Source organism: Ranitomeya imitator, chromosome 2 (assembly GCF_032444005.1).
Source record: "Ranitomeya imitator isolate aRanImi1 chromosome 2, aRanImi1.pri, whole genome shotgun sequence".
NCBI lineage: Eukaryota > Metazoa > Chordata > Amphibia > Anura > Dendrobatidae > Ranitomeya > Ranitomeya imitator.
Genome location: NC_091283.1, coordinates 168461733 through 168483082, shown reverse-complemented (window position 1 = coordinate 168483082; position 21350 = coordinate 168461733). Strand labels below are relative to the sequence as shown.

At 39.7% G+C, this 21350-nt stretch overlaps 1 protein-coding gene across 1 annotated transcript; it reads right to left on the bottom strand.

Moving 5' to 3' along the window:
• Positions 1-2235: 2235 nt before the first annotated feature.
• On the bottom strand, positions 2236-20994 carry LOC138662358 (myosin-4-like). The gene is made up of 40 exons (XM_069747886.1): positions 20855-20994; positions 20338-20550; positions 20059-20202; positions 19756-19912; positions 19575-19602; positions 19387-19501; positions 19187-19279; positions 19034-19097; positions 18851-18949; positions 18666-18769; positions 18404-18542; positions 18206-18324; positions 17973-18122; positions 16385-16555; positions 15415-15721; positions 15253-15326; positions 15079-15166; positions 14869-14986; positions 14331-14454; positions 14117-14253; positions 13772-14027; positions 13441-13683; positions 12608-12784; positions 12385-12530; positions 12220-12310; positions 11747-12136; positions 11528-11654; positions 11277-11395; positions 8864-9060; positions 8603-8786; positions 8335-8500; positions 4276-4400; positions 3884-4192; positions 3537-3740; positions 3324-3449; positions 3066-3236; positions 2872-2976; positions 2695-2790; positions 2473-2607; positions 2236-2382 (listed from the first exon to the last, which is right to left on the bottom strand). The coding sequence occupies exons 2-40, from the start codon at positions 20536-20538 to the stop codon at positions 2368-2370; spliced, it is 5814 nt and encodes a 1937-aa protein (XP_069603987.1). The 5' UTR covers positions 20539-20550; positions 20855-20994; the 3' UTR covers positions 2236-2367.
• Positions 20995-21350: the final 356 nt, after the last annotated feature.

Below are 21350 nucleotides of genomic sequence, written 5' to 3'. Positions count from 1 at the left end.
TTATGATGTCTACCCAATAGTGTCCGGAACTTTCATGGATCGATCTTTATGTGCAGTCCCAGTGTCCTTTATAGTAGAGTCCACGGGTGTGCGTTCACGTGGGTGTGTCGCAGGTGCTGCCCCGGCCGGTGGCAAGAGCACCAAGCATTCACCCACTTCACAGGACGGAGGAGCGCTAGTAGATTCAGCCGCTAGGTGCACTGCAGATGCAGGACCTTACGTGACGTCACGATCACGTGGAAACACACGTGACTGGCTACGGCTAGCGCAGTAAGTCCACTTTTCCTTTCCTACGCGTTTCGGAATATAGCGTATTCCTTCCTCAGGGATCCCACGTGTTTCCACGTGATCGTGACGTCACGTAAGGTCCTGCATCTGCAGTGCACCTAGCGGCTGAATCTACTAGCGCTCCTCCGTCCTGTGAAGTGGGTGAATGCTTGGTGCTCTTGCCACCGGCCGGGGCAGCACCTGCAACACACCCACGTGAACGCACACCCGTGGACTCTACTATAAAGGACACTGGGACTGCACATAAAGATCGATCCATGAAAGTTCCGGACACTATTGGGTACACATCATAAGGTAATACCGGACGTTCCTGCATTTATGAGGAATTAGCTATCTGTGCACTATTACCTGATCTGTGCTACATATACCAATTGTGTTTTTCCGCATAGGGGTTCATGCATTTACGTATACCAACTAGTTTGGTTTCTATTTTATTTCTATTTTATTGATATTAAGTTGGTATATATATTTTTTTCACTACCCCTATTTTAATAGTTCACAGACACTTAGTCTGTGAGGTTACGGAGTAAGCGGATCCAGCGCAGATAATTTGTTTATGTGTTTAGTACAGTTATAGATACAGGAGAGTGGCTCTGTATTTTTTCTGCTGCAGGACTCTGTGAATCTGAAGCGCTACTGGTACCTTTGTCCTTATTTAACATTCAAAAGTGACCAAAACATCAGCCAGAAAGCATTGGTACTGAGATGTGGTCTGTGGTCCCCACCTGCAGAACCACTCCTTTATTGAGTGTGTCTTGATAATTGCCAATCATTTCCATCTGTTGTCTATTCCATTTGCACAACAGCATGTGAAATTGATTGTCAATCAGTGTTGCTTCCTAAGTGGACAGTTTGATTTCACAGAAGTTTGATTTACTTGGAGTTATATTCTGCTGTTTAAGTGTTCCCTTTATTTTTTTGAGCAGTGTATATTCCGGCCCTCCAATGGTCTGATGGACCGTGAACTGGCCCCTGTTTAGAACTGGTTTAAATCAGGGGTCCTCAAACTTTTTAGTGTATTTAGCTTTATCATTCACTCTGTGTTTTCTTTGTAGACTTTAAATAGTTTTCTCAATGTAATAGGTTTAAACTGAAGTGACTTCTGATCGACACAGAAGACCTTGTGTGATCCTGCTAGTCTGGTGTATGGTAATTTGGTGCAGGCAAGAACTAGAGTGGCACTGATATTGTGAGAAGGCAGCTATCTATAAGTATATGAACCCAAGTACTGTAGAAAATCATACTGATCACAAAGGGGAAAAAAGATTGTGAATGCTTATAATAACACGAAGCGAGATACAAATCTGTCATGTTTCACTAGCCATCTTCCTCTAATATATGTTTCCAATTTTCCAGGTTTACATTGTTAGTGCTATAGAGTGGAGAAGGGGTTGTAAATAAAATGGATGCCTTCTGGGACAAATAAGTAACAGTAGTAGCACTGTGACAAAATATCATTTACACGCTGCTTTCAAGATCTGCAGCATAAATCGACCAGTGTTGCGGTTATAAAATGCTCAGCTGTATGTCCATTCATGCTGTGGATATAACCTTTAATATAAAAGGTTAAATACAGGGCAAATCTTCTGCAGCGTATTTTGTTGCTAAGGATTTTGTCACAGGTTTTGGTAAGCAGTAGATGTAGAGTGCAATAACGGAGTATAACGATGTCAAGAGATGCTGGATGAAGGGTAGTGGACACATGGTACATTTGAAGATTAGAAATTTCTTCAGCTGTTCAGTTCTGAGATGGATGTACAGAAATGCTTGCACTGAATGATCCTATATATTTAACAGAGCTTTACAGTTGCAGATTTTTCAAGAACACAACTCCCACATATGAACCTGCCCTTATTTGTGACGTAAGTATATGTTTCTGAGAATTAATCAGCAAGAGCAGGAAACCAAAATGAATATTAAAATTAAATAAATTAAACACAACATAAATGCTGGACTAAGCTGGTAATGGTTTATTTATCACTCTAAAGGCAAAAATAAGGTCATTCTAAAATGAAGAGAAATTTAACATTTTGTAAATTTCATAATTCACCGTTGTCCATACGTTTTTATTTCATTACTTCACTCGCTGTCTTTCTGCAAAAAGAAACAAACTAGATTATTTCTAGAAATACTATTTTTATGAATTTATTTATTTTTGTTTAATTGTAATGTGCTATCCTGTACCTTGCCACTAATGTCACGGCCCTTTGCTCTGAGTTTGTTCACTTGGGACTCCGCTATATCGGCTCTTTCCTCAGTTTCCTCCAACTCATGCTGGACTTTCCTGAAGCGGGACAGGTGGGTATTCGCCTGTTCCTCCTGGAAATGGATAATAATTAATAATAAATTAATATTGCATATGCACCAATAATGTTATTTCCAAGTGATGCCTTAATTCCAACTTACGGATTCTTCAGCCTGTCTCTTGTAAACCTTGACCTTCACCTGCAGCTTGTCTACCAAATCTTGAAGTCTCAGGACATTTTTCCTATCCTCCTCACTCTTCAAAAGGAGGCATTCATATTATTGGAGGCAAATCAAACAATCCTTCATGAACTACCTAAAACCTGAAGAACACTTTACCTGGTAAGTAAGCTCTTTCACTCTTCTTTCATATTTGCGGACTCCTTTAACTGCTTCGGTACCATGTTTCTGTTGATTTTCAAGCTCATTTTCTAACTCGCGTACCTAAAATGGCATTATTATTTCAAAATGTTTCCTTTTTTATTTGCTTACCTAGTACAATACATATAAATGGTTGCATACTATTCTCCTACCCTAGCTTCCAGTTTCTGGAGCTGTTTCTTGCCACCCTTCATTGCCAACTGTTCTGCTTCATCCAGACGGTGCTGAAGATCTTTCACGGTCTGTTCAAGGTTCTTTTTCATTCTCTCTAAGTGGGCGCTGGTGTCCTGCTCCTTCTTCAGTTCTTCTGCCATTAGTGCAGCCTATAGAAAGATGTGGAGACATCAGAAATCAGGGCTTCTTATACAGCATATATTTATAAATGTCTATGTAGAGCATCTAATACATACATCAGTGATCGCTTTCTTGGCTTTTTCTTCTGCATTTCTGGATTCTTGGACTGCTTCCTCAACTTCATTCTGTAGTTGACTGGCATCATTCTCTAACCTCTTCTTGGTGCTGATGAGGCTTGTGTTCTACAGTAGAGAAGCATAGCTATTATCAGCCTCGATCTCCACATTTTATATTCCTCAAATTTTTATATTACTACCAGTAAGTCTCACCTGGGAGTGGAGAAGTTGAAGGCGTTCACTTGCATCCAGAAGTTCTTGCTCCGCAACCTTACGGGACCTCTCTGTCTGTTCCAGAGCAGAACGCATCTCCTCAATTTCTGCCTGTTGCAGGTTATTCCTACGTTCCACAACAGCCACTTGTTCTTTTAGGTCTTCCTGGCTCCTGAGGGCATCATCAAGCTGGAGCTGGGCATCCTTTAAGTATAAAAAAAAATAAGTTATGTGTAATTTAGGAACAGTATGTGTTTTTAGTTTCAACTTATTTTCAAGCAGTTTATTGACCAGAAAAATCTTAATGTCCCAATGATATGTACTTTCATTGGCACATCTTGTATTACCTTCACTTGTGTTTGACTATTTTTTAGGTGCTTGTGTGCTTCGGCGGCTTGACGATTGGCATGGCTCAACTGAATCTCCAGCTCATTTAGGTCTCCTTCCATCTTCTTCTTCAGTCTCATGGCATCATTCCTACTTCTGATCTCAGCATCTAATGTGGTCTGCATTGTGTCAATGACTCTCTGACTGTTTCTCTTCAATTGTTCAATCTCCTCATCTTTCTCTGCAATTTTCCTTTCTACTTCAGATTTAACCTGGTTTAGCTCCAGTTGGATGCGAACAATTTTTGCTTCTTCATGTTCAAGAGACCCCTATAAGAATATAACAAACTTTTTAGAATCCTGTTGATTAAAAAAATAAGTTTAGATCTTTTTGATTTTCAAAATGTTAGCACCTCTGCTTCCTCCAAGGCAGCTTGAAGGTCATTCTTCTCCTGTTCTACTTGCTTTTTGGATTTCTCCAGCTCATTGATGGTCTTGCCTGATTCTCCAATCTGTTCGGTCAGATCTGAAATCTCCTCTGTCATGAAACATGCAAATGTGTATTATATGACTGTTCTCTGGACATTTTGTTCTCCACAAATTATTCCGCTTTCATACAACAATTTTGTGGTGTACTTGATGTATCCGTTTTTACTGTAAAAATGCATAATAAAATGGGTACATCTGTATTTACATACAATGTGAAAAAAGTATGTCAAATGGGTATTGTATTTGTGGGTATGCATTCATCAACCCATATTCCCCAGAAAGGTTTTCATTTTGTCACAACTCAAAATGTACATGTGTATGTTTGTATTCTGGCCACCGCGTACTTGTGCTCTTGTACATTTAGTAATAAATTTGTGTGAGAACTTTTTTTTTTTCGTTTCCTTTTTGTTTTAAATATGCAATGTCCTACGATTGAAGCCAGTTTTCTTTTTTTACTTTTTTATAAAAAGTCAAATGATTTCCTGACACACTCGTTTTTGTCTTTAAAAATATATATTTTAAAAAACAATACTCTAACCCCTTAACCCCCAAGGGTGGTTTGCATATTAATGACCGGGCCAATTTTTACAATTCTGACCACTGTCCCTTTATGAGGTTATAACTCTTGAACGCTTGCATGGATCCCAGTGATTCTGACAGTGTTTTCTCGTGACATATTGCATTTCATGTTAGTGGTAAAATTTCCTTGACATTACTTGCGTTTATTTGTGAAAAAAACGGAAATTTGGCTAAAATTTTGCAATTTTCCAACTTGGAATTTTCATGCCCTTAAATCGCAGAAATATGTCACACAAAATAATTAATAAGTAACATTTCACACATGCCTACTTTGCATCAGCACAATTTTGGAACCAAATTTTATTTGTTGTTAGTGAGTTATAAGGGTTACAATTGGACCAGCAATTTCTCATTTTTACAACACCATTTTTTTTTTAGGGATCACATCACATTTGAAGTCACTTTGAGGAGTCTATATGGTAGAAAATACCCAAGTGTGACACCATTCTAAAAACTGCACCCCTCAAGGTGCTCAAAACCACATTCAAGAAGTTTATTAACCCTTCAGGTGTTTCACAGGAATTTTTGGAATGTTTTAAAAAAAAGAACATTTAACTTTTTTCACAAAAAATTTACTTCAGATCCAATTTGTTTTATTTTACCAAGGGTAACAGAAGAAATTGGACTCCAAAAGTTGTTGTACAATTTGTCCTCAGTACAAAGATACCGCATATGTGGGGAGGGGGGGGGAACCACTGTTTGGGCGCATGGCAGAGCTAGGAAGGGAAGGAGGGCCTTTTGACTTTTCAATGCAAAATTGACTGGAATTGAGATGGGAAGCCATGTCGCATTTGGAGAGCCCCCGATGTGCCTAAACAGTGAAACGCCCCCCACAAGTGACACCATTTTGGAAAGTAGACCCCCCTAAGGAACTTGTCTAGATGTGTTTTGAGAATTTTGAACCCCAAAGTGTTTCACTACAGTTTATAACGCAGAGCCGTGAAAATAAAAAATCCTTTTTTTTTCCACAAAAAGAATTTTTTAGCCCCCAGTTTTGTATTTTCCCAAGGGTAACAGGAGAAATTGGATCCCAAAAGTTGTTGTCCAATTTTTCCTGAGTACGCTGATACCCCATATGGTGGGGGGAACCACCGTTTGTTCGCATGGCTGAGCTCGGAAGGGAAGGAGCACCGTTTTGAATGCAGACTTAGATGGAATGGTCTTTGGGCGTCACATTGCGTTTGCAGAGCCCCTGATGTACCTAAACAGTACACCCCCCACAAGTGACCCCAAATTAGAAACTAGACCCCCCAAGGAACTTATCTAGATGTGTTGCGAGAACTTTGAACCCTCAAGTGTTTCACTACAGTTTATAACGCAGAGCCGTGTAAATAGAGAATCTTTTTTTCCACAAAAATGATTTTTTTTAAGCACCCCAAATTTTTAATTTCCCAAGGGTAACAAGAAAAATTGGACCCCAAAATTTGTTGTCCAATTTGTCTGAGTACGCTGATACTCTATATGTTGGGGTAAACCCCTGTTTGGCCGTACGGGAGAGCTCGGAAGGGAAGGAGCATTGTTTTACTTTTTCAACGCAAAATTGGCAGGAATTGAGATCGGACGCCATGTCGCATTTGGAGATCCCCTGATGTGCCTAAAGAGTGCAACCCCCCCAATTCTATATCCAACTCTAACCATAACCACACTCCGAACACACCCCTAACCCTAATCCCAACCATAACCCTAATCCCAATCGTAAATGTTATCCAAACCCTAACTTTAGCCTCAACCCTAACCTTAACTGTAGCCTTAACCCTAACTTTAGCCCAAGCCCTAATGGGAAAATAGAAATAAATACATTTTTAGTATTTTTCCCTAACTAAGGCGGTGATAAAGGGGGTTTGCTTTACTTTTTATAGCGGGTTTTTATGTTTGGCAGCTGTCACACTCTAAAAGACGCTTTTTATTGCAAAAAAATAGTTTTTGCATTACCAAATTTTGAGAGCTATAATTTTTCCATATTTTGGTCGCCAGACTCATGTGAGGTCTTGTTTTTTGCGGGACTAGTTGACATTTTTATTGGTACCATTTTTGGGCGCATGACATTTTTTATCGCTTTTTATTCCTAATTTTGTTAGGCTGAATGAACAAAAACCAGCAATTCATGAATTTCTTTTGGGGGGGCGTTTATACTGTTCCGCGTTTGGTAAAATTGATAAAGCAGTTTTATTCTTTGGGTCAGTACGATTACAACGATACCTCATTTATTTTTTTTAATGTTTTGGCGCTTTTATACAATAAAAACTATTTTATGGAAAAAAATAATTTATTTTTGCATTGCTTTATTCTGAGGGTTGTAACTTTTTTATTTTTTCACTGATGATGCTGTATAGTGGCTCGTTTTTTGCGGGACAAAATGATGTTTTCAGCGATACCATGTTTATTTATATCCGTCTTTTTGATCGCGTGTTATTCCACTTTTTGTTCGGCGGTATGATGGTAAAGCATTGTTTTTTGCCTCGTGTTTTTTTTTTTTTTTTACAGTGTTCACTGTGTACTTTTATTGTTTTTCTTTATTTACATAAAGAAATGTATTTATTGGAACAATATTTTTTCCCTTTATTTAGGAATTTTTATTTATTTATTTTACTCATGTTAAAATATAAATAATTTTTTACTTTTTTACTTTGTCCCAGAGTGAAACATCACTGTATAGTGTCCGATCGCTGATCTGACACTTTGCAAAGCACTGTTTCAGATCAGCGATCTGACAGGCAGTGCAGGAGGCTTGCCGGCGCCTGAGAGCAGGCGCTTGCAAGCCACCTCCCTGCAGGACCCGGAATGACCTCCGCTGCCATCTTGGATCTGGGGCCTGCAGGCAGGAGGACGGAGGAGACGCTCGGAACAACAAGATCACATTGCGTTGTTCCGATGGTCACAGGGAGCCCCCTCCCTGTGGGATGCTTCCCTATGCTGCCGGAACGCTGCGATCATGTTTGATTGCAGTGTTCCGAGGGTTAATGTGCCAGGGGCGGTCCTTGACTGCTCCTGGCACATAGTGCCGGATGTCAGCTGTAATAACAGCTGACACCTGGCCGCGATCGGCCACACTCCCCCTGTGAGCGCAGCTGATCGCCCATGACATACCCTCACGTCCTTGGGAATTAAGTCCCAGGTCACCTCGACGGGATAGTATGTCAGATGGCAGAAAGGGGTTAAAATGCATCAGATTTGTTTTTTGTTTTTTTTTTTTACAATGTAAAATGTACAGTTTTTAACGATTTCCGAAAATGGTGTGTGAAACGTATCACAACCTAAATGAAGTATTGCTATCTCAGTATCCAATCATTCTCTTTGTTTAGTTTGTGCTCAAGAGAGTAATATATAACAACATGTGTTTAAATTGTGTTCCTTTAGGGTCTGACTTTACATTAAAGAAATAAAAAATAATATAAACTGCTTACGTTGCAAGTTCTTGTTTTCCCGTTTCAAGGTTTCAATTTGATCTAAAGCTTCCTCATAGGCATTCTTCATCTTGAAGATCTCTGTGCTCAGGCTGCGGGCTTCCTTTTGAACAGCTTCCAACTCTGCCTGACCCTCTTCATATTTTTGTTTCCATTCGATAAGAACCTACACAAAGACATCTATTTCATTATGGATCCTACCCTTTATAACAGCAAGAATTAAGATTTTTGTTTTATTGATCATGCAAATTTTATTTGCAAATCTTGCCTTATCAAAGTTCCTTTGCTTCTTATCTAGAGCAGCAGCCGTGCTATTTGCCCTCTCAGCATCAACCATCAGGTCTTCTACTTCAGCCTGCAGTCTCTGTTTAGTTTTTTCCAGGGAGGCACACTTGGAGTTTACAGCTTCTACATGCTCCTCAGCATCCTGGAGACGAAGCGCAAGCTTTTTCCTGAAGGTGAATAGTTGGAAGATGAGTTACCCTAGATACATGTCTTTTGTTCCATACATATACATATAAAATTATACTTGGCTTCTTCCAGTTCCTCGGTGCGCTGAATGGCATCAGTCTCATATTTGGTTCTCCATTGTGATACTTCACCATTGGCTTTGGACAGAGATCTTTGGAGTTCTGCCTTTGCCTCTTGCTCCTCCTCATATTGTTCTCGAAGCAGATCACAGTCGTGACGAGACGATTGCAGACTATGGGCAAGAGCATTCTTGGCCTATTGATTTAAATTATGGATCATATTATTAAATTACCATGCACTGTCCTCCCTCCCCCACTGCATCTAGTTCACTCTCTGACTTTGAAGCAGTTACAGAAGAAGAAGTAAGCAGGCTCCTTGCATCTTCTCGCCCGACCACTTGCACCAGTGACCCCATTCCGTCACATCTCCTCCAGTCCCTTTCCCCGGCTGTCACCTCTCACCTAACAAAAATATTCAACCTTTCCCTCACTTCCAGTATTTTTCCCTCCTCATTTAAGCATGCCATCATACATCCATTACTTAAAAAACCATCCCTCGATCAAAACTGTGCTGCAAATTATAGACCTGTCTCTAATCTTCCCTTCATCTCTAAACTCCTCGAACGCCTGGTCCACTCCCGTCTTACCCGCTATCTCTCAGATAACGCTCTTCTTGACCCTCTTCAATCTGGCTTCCGCTCTTTACACTCTACTGAAACTGCCCTCACTAAAGTCTCTAATGACCTACTAACAGCTAAATCTAATGGTCACTACTCCATGCTAATTCTCTTGGATCTCTCTGCAGCATTCGATACTGTGGATTATCAGCTCCTCCTCACTATGCTCCGCTCCATCGGCCTCAAGGACACCGTTCTCTCCTGGTTCTCCTCCTATCTCTCTGACCGATCCTTCACTGTATGTTTTGCTGGTTCCTCCTCCTCTCACCTTCCCCTTACTGTTGGGGTTCCTCAAGGATCAGTCCAAAGCCCCCTCCTCTTCTCGTTGTATACTGCCCCTATTGGACAAACAATCAGTAGATTTGGTTTCCAGTACCATCTCTATGCTGATGACACCCAATTATACACTTCTTCTCATGATATCACACCGACCTTTTTAGAAAACACCAGTGATAGTCTTATTGCTGTCTCTAACATCATGTCCTCCCTCTATCTGAAACTAAACCTGTCAAAAACTGAACTCCTCGTGTTCTCTCCCTCTACTAACCTACCTTTGCCTGACATTGCCATCTCCGTGTGCGGTTCCACCATTACTCCAAAGCAACATGCCCGCTGCCTTGGGGGTCATCCTTGATTCTGACCTTTCATTCACCCCCTACATCCGATCATTGGCTCGCTCTTCTTACCTGCATCTCAAAAACATTTCTAGAATTCGCCCTTTTCTTACTTTCGACTCTGCAAAAACTCTTACTGTTTCACTTATTCATTCTCTTCTGGACTATTGTAACTCTCTACTAATCGGCCTCCCTCTTGCAAAACTCACCCCGCTCCAATCTGTCCTGAATGCTGCAGCCAGGATCATATTCCTCACCAACCGTTACACCGATGCCTCTACCCTGTGCCAGTCATTACACTGGCTACCCATCCACTCCAGAATCCAGTACAAAACTACTACCCTTATCCACAAAGCACTCCATGGCTCAGCACCACCCTACATCTCCTCCCTGGTATCAGTCTACCACCCTACCCGTGCCCTCCGCTCCGCTAATTACCTCAGGTTAGCATCCTCAATAATCAGAACCTCCCACTCCCGTCTCCAAGACTTTACACGTGCTGCGCCGATTCTTTGGAATTCACTACCTAGGTTAATACGATTAATCCCCAATCCCCACAGTTTTAAGCGTACCCTAAAAACTCATTTGTTCAGACTGGCCTACGGCCTCAATGCATTAACCTAACGATCCCTGTGTGGCCTATTTATAAAAAAAAAAAAAAAAAAAGGTTCCTCGCATCATGTTCTCATACACTTTATGCAGTATTAGCCCTCTGTGTCTGTACTGCTACATACTTAGGCAGATAACTGGTTCATGCAGCTTTACATGAACACCTGAGCCTTACACTATGGCTGGTCCGAATAACTAAAGCAATTGTTATCATCCACCTCTCGTGTCTCCCCTTTTCCTCATAGTTTGTAAGCTTGCGAGCAGGGCCCTCACTCCTCCTGGTATCTGTATTGAACTATATTTCTGTTATGCTGTAATGTCTATTGTCTGTACAATTCCCGTCTATAATTTGTAAAGCGCTGCGGAATATGTTGGCGCTATATAAATAAAAATTATTATTATTATTAAAGCCCACGGCAATTTAATAAACAATGTAGATTGCACAATATTTAAATGTAAGCATTTTAAGTAGGAATGATTGATGCTAAATAGGCAATTGAGAATTTATGCATTTCAAACAGGTTAACTGATCATGGAACATAAGGATGTTAATTTTTTGTTCTTTTATGTACCTTGGTTTCTTCCTCTAGCTGCCTCTTGAGTTCTTCAACTTGCTGGGTAAATCCTTGTTTTCCTCTGGTCAGTTGAGAAATAAGAGATTCCTTTTCCTCTAGTTGACGGGAGAGCTCACCTAATATGAAATAACAAGCAAAAAAATATAAACTATACACTATAGATGATAGAAATATTAGTGCTGCACAGGAAAGCTGTTATATAATATGGTAAATAGTGTAACATTGTAACATTTTGTAAAATGATGTACCATTTTCAGTCTGATAGCGAGCTCTTTGAACTGAAAGGTCATTATTGAGACGCTGGAGCTCTTCATTTTTTGCCTTAAATTCACTGACTTGTTCCTCAAGACCACGGCTTACTTTTTCAAGATTCGCCTTTTAAAGCAAGTAGAAAAAATACTTTTGTTATGTTTAAAATGATCTAAAATTAATATAGACTTCATTTCAAAAGAGAGTGGTTCTTGTACCTTTGATTTTGCAACATTCTCCATGTTGCTGGCAAGGTCGTCAATTTCCATCTTCAGCTCACTTTTCTCCTTCTCAAGTTTTTGTTTAACTCGCTGGAGATTATCAATCTGTTCTCCAAGTTCTGCAACACTGTCGGAATGTTTTTTACGGAGGGCAGCTGAGGTGGCTTCATGCTGGAGTGTGGACTCTTCCAGGTCGCGTCTCAGTTTCTGGAACTCTGCCTCACGTTTCTTGTTCAACTCAATCTGAGCTGATGTTGCACCTCCAGCTTCTTCAAGCCTTTCACTGATCTCCTCAAGTTCTCGAGAGAGATCAGACCTCTGCTTTTCAACCTTTGCGCGAGCAGCACGCTCAGCTTCGATTTCCTCCTCCAGTTCTTCAATACGGGCCTAGCATGAAAGGATGAATTATTTTACATTCTACCTATTTACCCAGAGCTATATGATATTACTGACTCATTATATCACTATACCTGCAGCTCCTTGATCTTTTTCTGCAGCTGAGAACCCAATGACTGCTCATCTTCAATCTTTCCTTGTAGTTGGCTTATTTCAAAGTCCTTTCTGCGTTTGTAAAATGGATATTTGTTAGTAAGTTCATATTTAGACTTTTCATGGTAAAGTTGAAACATACTAACTTCTTGAGTTTTTCTTCAGCTTGCTGTTTTTCATTTTCAAGATCCATAACAGTTTCTTGAGATAATTTCAAATCACCTTCAAGCTTTCTCTTGGCTCTTTCAAGGTCAAGACGAAGCTTCTTCTCTTGTTCCAAAGAGCCTTCGAGCTAAATAAACATTAAAAAAAATCTTAGTTTTAGGTCTATTATATTACATTTTATGCATTACAAATATATATACTCACATCATCTAATTGTTGTTCAAGTTTGGTTTTTGCTTTGGTCAGAGAGCTGACTTTGTCCTCCTCAGCCTGCAGGTCGTCAAGAGTTTGTTGGTGAGCCTCCTGGAGCGCTTTTTTCTCTTTGGTAACCCTTGAGATGTTCTCATCCAATGCAGCCAACTCTTCTGTAAGGTTTTTAACCTAAAGGTAAATTATCAGTTTTCTAGTGGAACTACCTTGCCTTTGAGAAATACATTCTAGTGAGAAAAAAAGTGCTTTGCTTTGCCCATGGGCTATATCTTCTCCTCAGTCAAGGAGGAGCTCCGTTTTAGCCTAATGTCTGTTGGAGGCCGACACGACCTGTATCGGATTTGGTCTGAATCGTGCTTATGAACGGTAAGTCTCCGTTTGCCAACTTTTAACCCTACAGATTGGGTTGTAAGTAAGGTGATGCAAACTGCTTTACAATAGGCTCTACAAATTATCACTATATTGCAGTATGTAGCGTGAATTGCAGTCTCCGCTTAAGCTCTCACGTAGAGAGAGATCAGTTGTTGAGATCTCTCCACAAATGGGCACGGGTGCAATGATGTACCTATGTTTTTTTGTGTTAAGGGATTAAGTCGACATAGTTTTTCAGAGTCTGTCTAAGCTACTTACTGTATTCCAAACGAGGGGGTTTTCTTTGATACCAGATGGTATATTAGTTGTGTTCATACAAAGTTATACTGGGATGCTAATGGGGAGCATCAACATGTATATTAGTGGTCATGGACGTATTGCCCAACGAAAACCCCATCTGGCAAAAATTCAATTTTCTTTTAATTGAATGTCATTGGGCTAATAAAATCCTTTACCTTGTTTTCAGTGGCATGCTTTTCCTTCTCAACTTTGGCCAAAGTAAGCTCTAAGTCATCAATATCTTTCTTCAATTCTGAGCACTCATCTTCCAGTTTCCTTTTCTTTGCAGTCAGTTCTGCATTGCTTTCCTCCTCATCTTCAAGCCTTTCTGTGAGTTCTTTAATCTTGGCTTCTAGTTGTATTTTGCTCTTAATGAGACCTTCACACCTCTCTTCTGCATCAGCCAAGCTTTCTCCTTCCTTAAATGTAAAAATGAAAGAATTTAACATTAGCACACAAATCCCATCAAGAAATCATTAACTTGTCCAATTGGTTTTTTTTTCTTACGGATTGCACTTGCAGCACTAAGTCATTTTTTTCTTGCAGGAAAACAACCATTTTCTCTTCCAGTTCTTTCCTCCTTGCCTCTGACTTGGCAAGGGCTTCTTTGGTCTTCTGAAACTCTTCCTTCATGTTGGCCATCTCCTTTTCAGTCTCGGCACTCTTCAAAAGAGGTTTGATCTTGAAGTACAGCTTCATCCATGGCCAATGCTTAACATTCATGAATGACCTGATATTGTACTGAATAATAAAGATTGCTTCCCTAAGGAAATAAAAATGCACTTGATAAAATATAACATCATTGCCAATATTTATTCTTCATACTACTATTTAAGTTTTAATGCTAAATACCTTCTGTCCATCATTTTCTTGAATTCAACTCTCATTAAGAAACCTCTGCACAGAGCCTGAGTACGAGTGATGAGCTGTGCCAGCTTTTCATCTCTCATTTCTTCTAGAGCACCCAGGAGACCAGCTTTGAAGAAAACCTGTCAGAATGTAAAGCTAATACTATCCATTCTCAAATGCTTAATTTTGTCTATTATTCTAAAATGTGTTTCTTTACCTTTGTATGTCCAAATTTGTACTGGGTATGATCCACATCAATAGAGCCAAGAAGTTTTTCAGAGGCCTTCTTGCTGTCAATAAATTGTCCATCTGGGATTGCGCTAGCATTGAGGACCTTGTAGCTGCAGATGGCCATGGAAAAGTAAAACTGTTAAAGTACAAACAGAGCACTTGCAGATATCATAAACACACTTTACATGTTACTTAAAATGGGTTGTAGCCTTGATATTCCTTTTCCCTTTATTTGTTTAGCTTGAGACCCATTCTGTGAGCCAAAGCAATGTAATGAGTCCATTGTGCTCAGGCATTCTCAACACAACCAACAATTACACAATTTTCCTTTATCTAGAAGTACATTTCTAGTGACACCAAAGATCTTCTCCCAATGATTAAAGATAATCCCCAGGGATTAAATAAACTGTACTTGTGGTACGCAGGTGATTGCTGGATCAGCTTCAATTCCAGAGAAGATTATCGAAGTGGAATAATTTCTTTAATAAGAAATTGGTAACTGAAGGATATGATCAGGTATTTACCGTTGTTTAAAGTCACCATAGAGGATTCTGCTGGGGAATCCCTTTCTGCAGATTCTGATACCCTCCAGCACACCATTACATCTCAGCTGGTGGATGATCAGATGATTCTCCATAATTCCTGCAGGACAGCAATATAAGTGAATATTAACAAAATCGTAAGCATATGAACATTTTTAATGGTTATTTAACATTTTGTGGAAGAGTTTTTACCTGGAGTCTTGACCTCATTGGGAATCAGACAGCGCACAAAGTGAGGATGGGTACTCCTCAGGTTAGCCATAAGCTTGCTCAAATTTTCCTATTTAGCAAAAAAGCGCTTGTTAGTGAACTTCACATAATTCTACTTGCTAGGAAAACTTTTCAGGTTGTGGTGGAAGAACTTACTCTGAAGAGAGCAGAGACTGTTTGGAAAGATGATCCCTTCTTCTTCTTTCCACCTTTTCCTCCGGCGTCAGGAGCTACAAATGAATACATTTTTAAATTACGGTAAATAAAATTGCATAAGATATACCACCGCTCTAAGAACTGTTTCAGTTGTATACTTACCATCAGCTGCGGCATAAGAGGAGTATAGGAAGACCAACAGTTTCACTGAAGACTTCTGGTAGAGGCCAACAACAGTCTCATTCAGCGGATCCTTGTTCTTATCCAGCCAGCCGTTGATGTTGTAATCCACAGTACCAGCATAATGCACCAAGGAGAAGTGGGCTTCTGTCTTTCCTTTACCAGGCTTGGGCTTCTCAAAGTTCTTGCACTTTCCAAGATGCTGGTCATAGAGCTTGTTCTTGAAGGATGTGTCAGTAGCTTTGGGGAACATGCACTCTTCCTCCAGGATTGAAAAGATACCCATGGGCTATATGCAGAAAACAAAAGGCATAGAGGGGAATCTGTTACCAAGTTTTCTATTCATAAACTGTATTCACCACCTTTTAGATGTCTTTATCAGCACTACTTCAATCCATTCATATAACCTCAGCTGCCCCAAATACCTAGGATAATGCCTTTTCTAATTGTCTATTGCATCTGCAAATTGGTGCTAAGTGGTCTGAATATAGCCATTCTCACCTCCACCTCAAGGCTCGGAGACACCGCCCCTACTGCCTTGATTTACATGGATAATGTCTTCTACATCAGCCACATGGTCTGTTGTGCTTGCACGAGTCTTGTTCCCTAATGCACAGGTATGAAAGTTGAACAGGCTGTGGGAATGTTGTTAGAAATGTGATCCATGTCAGTCAAGACAGGAGAAGTGGCAATTATTGGCACAGAGGAGGTGCCCATTGAACTTCTCAGCGCTGATTAGCCTATGTCACCGGAAAATAACAGGCATTTCCCTAGGTATGTCAGACAGCTGGGTTTATATGAAGGGGTTCCAGTAATGCTATTAAAGATGGCTAGTAGCTGGTGGATGCAGATGATATAGGCAACAAATATGGGACAGGTTCCCTTTAAATTCAGATTTCTTACGTGTTTTTTTTTTTTTTTTAAGCAATGAATAGGTAGAGCTGGTACCAACCTTCTCAATGAGCTCAATGCAGGCAGCCAGATCCATACCGAAGTCAATGAATTCCCAATCAATTCCTTCCTTCTTGTACTCTTCTTGTTCCAGGACAAACATGTGATGGTTGAAGAACTGCTGCAGTTTCTCATTAGTGAAATTAATGCAGAGCTGCTCAAGACTGTTGAACTGGAAAAGATAATGTGAAAAGAAATATTTAGACGCTGTTGTACAGTGGCTTGTCAAAGTATTCATCCCCTTGGCTTTTTACCTATTTTGTTACATTACAGTCTGTGTTTAAATATTTTTGTAATCCGATTTGTGTGCGATTCATCAGCACTAACTAGTCTAAGTTGGTGAAGTGTCACATGGTCTGTCAGTATGTACACTTTAATTTTTCTGAAAGGCAGCAGAGGCTACAGCACCATTAAGCAAGATACACCACTAACCAAACAACACCATGAAGACCAAGGAGATCTCCACACAAGTCAGACAAAGTTGTTGAGAAGTACAGGCCAGGATTGGTTTATAAAAAAAAAGCCACGAAGCACCATCAAATCCATTATCATCAAATAGAAAGGACGTCATAGCACAACAAACCTGCCAAGAGAGAACTGCTCACCGAAACTCAGCCTGGGCAAGGAGGGCATTAATTAGAGTGGCAGCACAGAGACCAAAGGTAACCCTGAAGGAGCTGCAGAGTTCCAAATAAACCGTACACTCCATACACTTACACACAAAAATTGTAAGGCTCGTTTTGAGCTTACCAAAACACATGTGAGAAACTCCCCAAATGTATAGCGGGAGGTGATGTGGTCAGAGAATGACAACATTGAAATTTTTGCCCACCAAGTTAAATGCTATGTCTGGCGCCAAACCAACACAGCTCATCACCACCAAGAACACTACCCCCACAGTGAAACATGGCCCCATCATCCCATGGGGAAGTTTTTCAGCAGAAGGGACCAGGAAAATGGTCCGAGTTGAAGGGAAGATGGATGGTGCGAAATACAGGGATATTCTTGAGTAAAACCGGTTTGTCTGTCAGTGATTTGAGACTGGGAAGGAATTTCACGCTCCAACAAAACAATGACCCAAAGCATGCTGCTAAGGCAACACTCAAGTGTTTTAAGGGGAAACGTGTGAATGTTTTGGAGTGGCCTAGTCAAAGACTAGACCTTCATCCAACTGAGAATTTGTGGTCAGGTTTGAGGATTGCTGTTCATCAGAGGAAACTATCTAACTTGAAGAAGCTGGAGCAGTTTTGCCTTGAAGATTGGGTAAAAATCACAGTGGAAATCTCAGAGACTTATCCAAAGTGACTTGCAGCTGCAATTGCCGCAAAAGGAGGCTTTGGGGGGGGTGAATAGTTATACATACTGTAGTTTTCAGTTATTTTGTCCTATTTGTTGTTTGCTTCACAATATAAAATGTTCACCGTTGTAGGCATGTTCTTTACATCAACTGAGGCAAACCTTAAAAAAAAGCCTGTAAAATTGCAGGTTGTTAGGTAGCAACACACGAAAAATGCCAAGGGGTGAATATTTTCACAAGCCACTGTATTGTGGTAAACCGATTCTGTCGACTGTATCATAATTCTGCTTACGTCAAAGACCTCAAATCCAGCAATATCCAGCACGCCGATGAAGAACTGTCTCGGCAGTTTAGTGTCCAGCTGCTGGTTGATACGTGCGACCATCCAGAAGAAAAGCTTCTCATACATTGACTTAGTGAGGGCACCAATGGCATTGTAAACCTAGCAATAAACATTGCATACGTTTACAGATCACTCATTGTATTATATTTTTACCTTCCACATCTAACACTTTTTTTTTTTACCTGTTGAACGGTTTGTCCCTTGGTGACAAACTCATTTCCAACTTTGACCCTCGGGTAGCACAAAGCCTTCAGAAGATCAGCAGAGTTCAGACCCATCAAGTAGCCAATTTTATCAGCAACTAAGGAAGCAGAAATTATCATTTATATTCACTGAATCTAACAATCTACAGAAGCCTCAAATATGATTATTTACTATACCTTCTGTGCCATCGGGTTCAGCCTGCTCCTCTCTTTGCTTTTGCTTGAATTTCATGTTACCGTGGTGCATGACTGCGCCAGTCATCTTGTAGATGCCATTCTTTTCATCGGGTGTGAAGCCCAGGATATCAATGGCGCTCTGTGGTGTGTGTGTATATACATTATATATATATATATATATTTAATATGTGTAACTATATACTCGAACTTTAAGAAAACTAAAGATTACAACACTAAGTAGGTTCCTAGGAAAATATCTTACGTCTGTGGCCATAAACTCCTCTACATCATCAATGCTCTTCACAGAAATTTCCCCTTGGCTGATGGAGGGGTAGTCGTATGGGTTTGTGGTAATGAGAAGCATTTCTAAGAAGAAGTGGTGTTTGATATAAGTCCACAACTCACTGTCAACCTCCAATTTGAACAAATGAATCTAAAATAACTCACCAACAACTTCCGGCCTCTTGTTGGTCTGGATCTGGTAGAAGATGTGGTAGCTCCTTTCTGCTGAAAGCTGGAACGTTACTCTGGACTTTTCCAGCAGGTCTATAGATGAGTGATATCACAGGTCAGTGATGGTAAGAAGACACATACTAGATGACTAAAATAAGTCTTTAATCTAAGACTTACAAGCCTCAATATCAGCGGAAGCCAGTTTTCCTGTTGTTCCAAAATGGATTCTGATGAATTTACCCTAAGGTTTGTGTATATATGGAGCATCAGTAAAGGACTTATTTTTCTATAAAACAAGTATATGTATTCTAAAACAGATCTGCTACTTACAAAACGAGAGGAGTTGTCATTTCTCACAGTTTTGGCATTGCCAAAGGCTTCCAGCAGGGGATTGGCCTGGATGATTTGATCTTCCAGAGTTCCCTAAGATACACAATATGTGATGTATTCCCACATCAGGATGTGATGTAATGCAGTATACAGGTATCTGTATTGTTAGGTATTGATGTTAGCCATTATTCACACTTTACCTGCAGCTTGTTGCTTGACTCCTTCTTCTTTTGTGGATCACCAGCAGCTGCAATTGTTGCAAAGTATTGGATGACACGCTTGGTGTTTACAGTCTTTCCAGCACCAGATTCTCCGCTGGAAACAGCAAAGATATGTCAGTAAAACATTGGAACAAATATAAGAACATGTATTCTGGAATTTTACTTACGTAATCAGGATTGACTGGTTTTCCCGATCTAGAATTCGAAATTAAAGGAAAATCTAAGTGATCAGTTCACATAAGACTCTATAATTGTAAAGCGCTGCGGAATATGTTGGCGCTATATAAATAAAATTATTATTATTAACTCTGGAAAATAGAATCATTTAATGTAAAAATCAAAAATGACCTGTTAACATGTACTGATAGGCGTTATCAGAGATGGAGAAGATGTGCGGTGGGGCTTCCATACGCTTCTTTCCTCTGTAGCCAGCAACAACTTCAGGGTTGTACACTGGCAGCCACTTGTAGGGGTTGACAGTGACACAGAAAAGGCCGGAGTAGGTCTGCAATTACATGATAAAGGCAACATTTATTTTTTCTATTTTATATAAAAAAAAAAATCTTTGTATATAATGTTATATTGTGCTTTCTAGTTATTTTTTTTACTGCTCAGGTCTGTTATATTTACTAATCAGAGAAAGTAACGTACGTAGATCATCCAGGCTGCATAACGCTCTTTGAGGTTGTACAGCACAGACGCCTCGTTCAGGTGGGTCAGCATAACCATATCCTCAATTTTATCAAACTTGGGAGGATTCTGAGGGTAAACCTGGCTGTCTTTAACAGTGATGTCCTGAAAAGAGAAAAAGATGTTTGGTTAAGCTGAAAGTTTAGTCTAATCAAGTTTTATTTCCTTTTTTTTTATATATAGATATTTATTGGTAATAAACTTTTTTTTATATAATGAATGATTAAATATACTGTGTACCCTTCCATCATCAGTCTTCACAGTGATTTTGCCATTGTCGCGAGCGGTGACAAGACCTTTCACAAACAGTTCTTTGGCATCTTCCACAAAGCAATTGTTCTTGGCATCAAATGGTTTGTTCTGTGCCTCGAGCCTTTCCTTTTCTGATTTTCGTAGGTATGGAGCAGCTTCTCCAAAAATTGCCATTTCACCATCTCCCATGACTGAAGTGGCCTGTATGAAAATTTAATAATCTATTTTTCCAAGGGTTTTTTTTTTTTTAAATATGCAGTGACCTAATTATAAATACGGTAACTTTGTGTCCTTGTACATAAATAATTGCCTAAGTATAACATAACATCATTATTAAGTAATGCTTTTAATAGTTTCAGTTAATGTTTCACACTATATAGTGTATGCGTAGTGCATTACTTTTTGGTTATATTTAAAAGACCTTGATTATTTGTGTCATTCAATGATACAGACTTTAACTCGTTAAAAAGGTATTGGATCATTATCTGTTAGTGGGAATACTAACCTGTTAATGCTCGTCTTGATGAAAAGATTCTCTGCTCCTTTTAATGAAATGAAAATAAAGTCAAGTTATAGAAATTAATGGACTGCAGCTTGCATTTCAGTCTTGAGTCAGAGAAGCCAGAACTTACCAAGGTTAAGGTTAGTAGCGAGGGGCTGGCTGGGGGATTATATACAGAACTTTCTGCTCACTCAGCATTATTGCATTCCTGATAAGGAATGAATTCATCCCCATAACTGTCCATAGAAACCCAACACTTTCTGTTCTTCACAAGTAAAAATAACTGAACATTTAGGTGACATTGATGTGTCCTATCTACTGATGGGATACAGACCTGGCAATGATCATATTCACCAGACTAGTGGCTCGAGGAGTTACTGCGGATATTACAGCTGGCTTTTTCCTAATGGAAAAAAGTATGTAAATGACTCAAATCAATCTATGCACATAATATCTATCTATTCATCTTTTATCATTTTAAATATTATAATTCTAATGT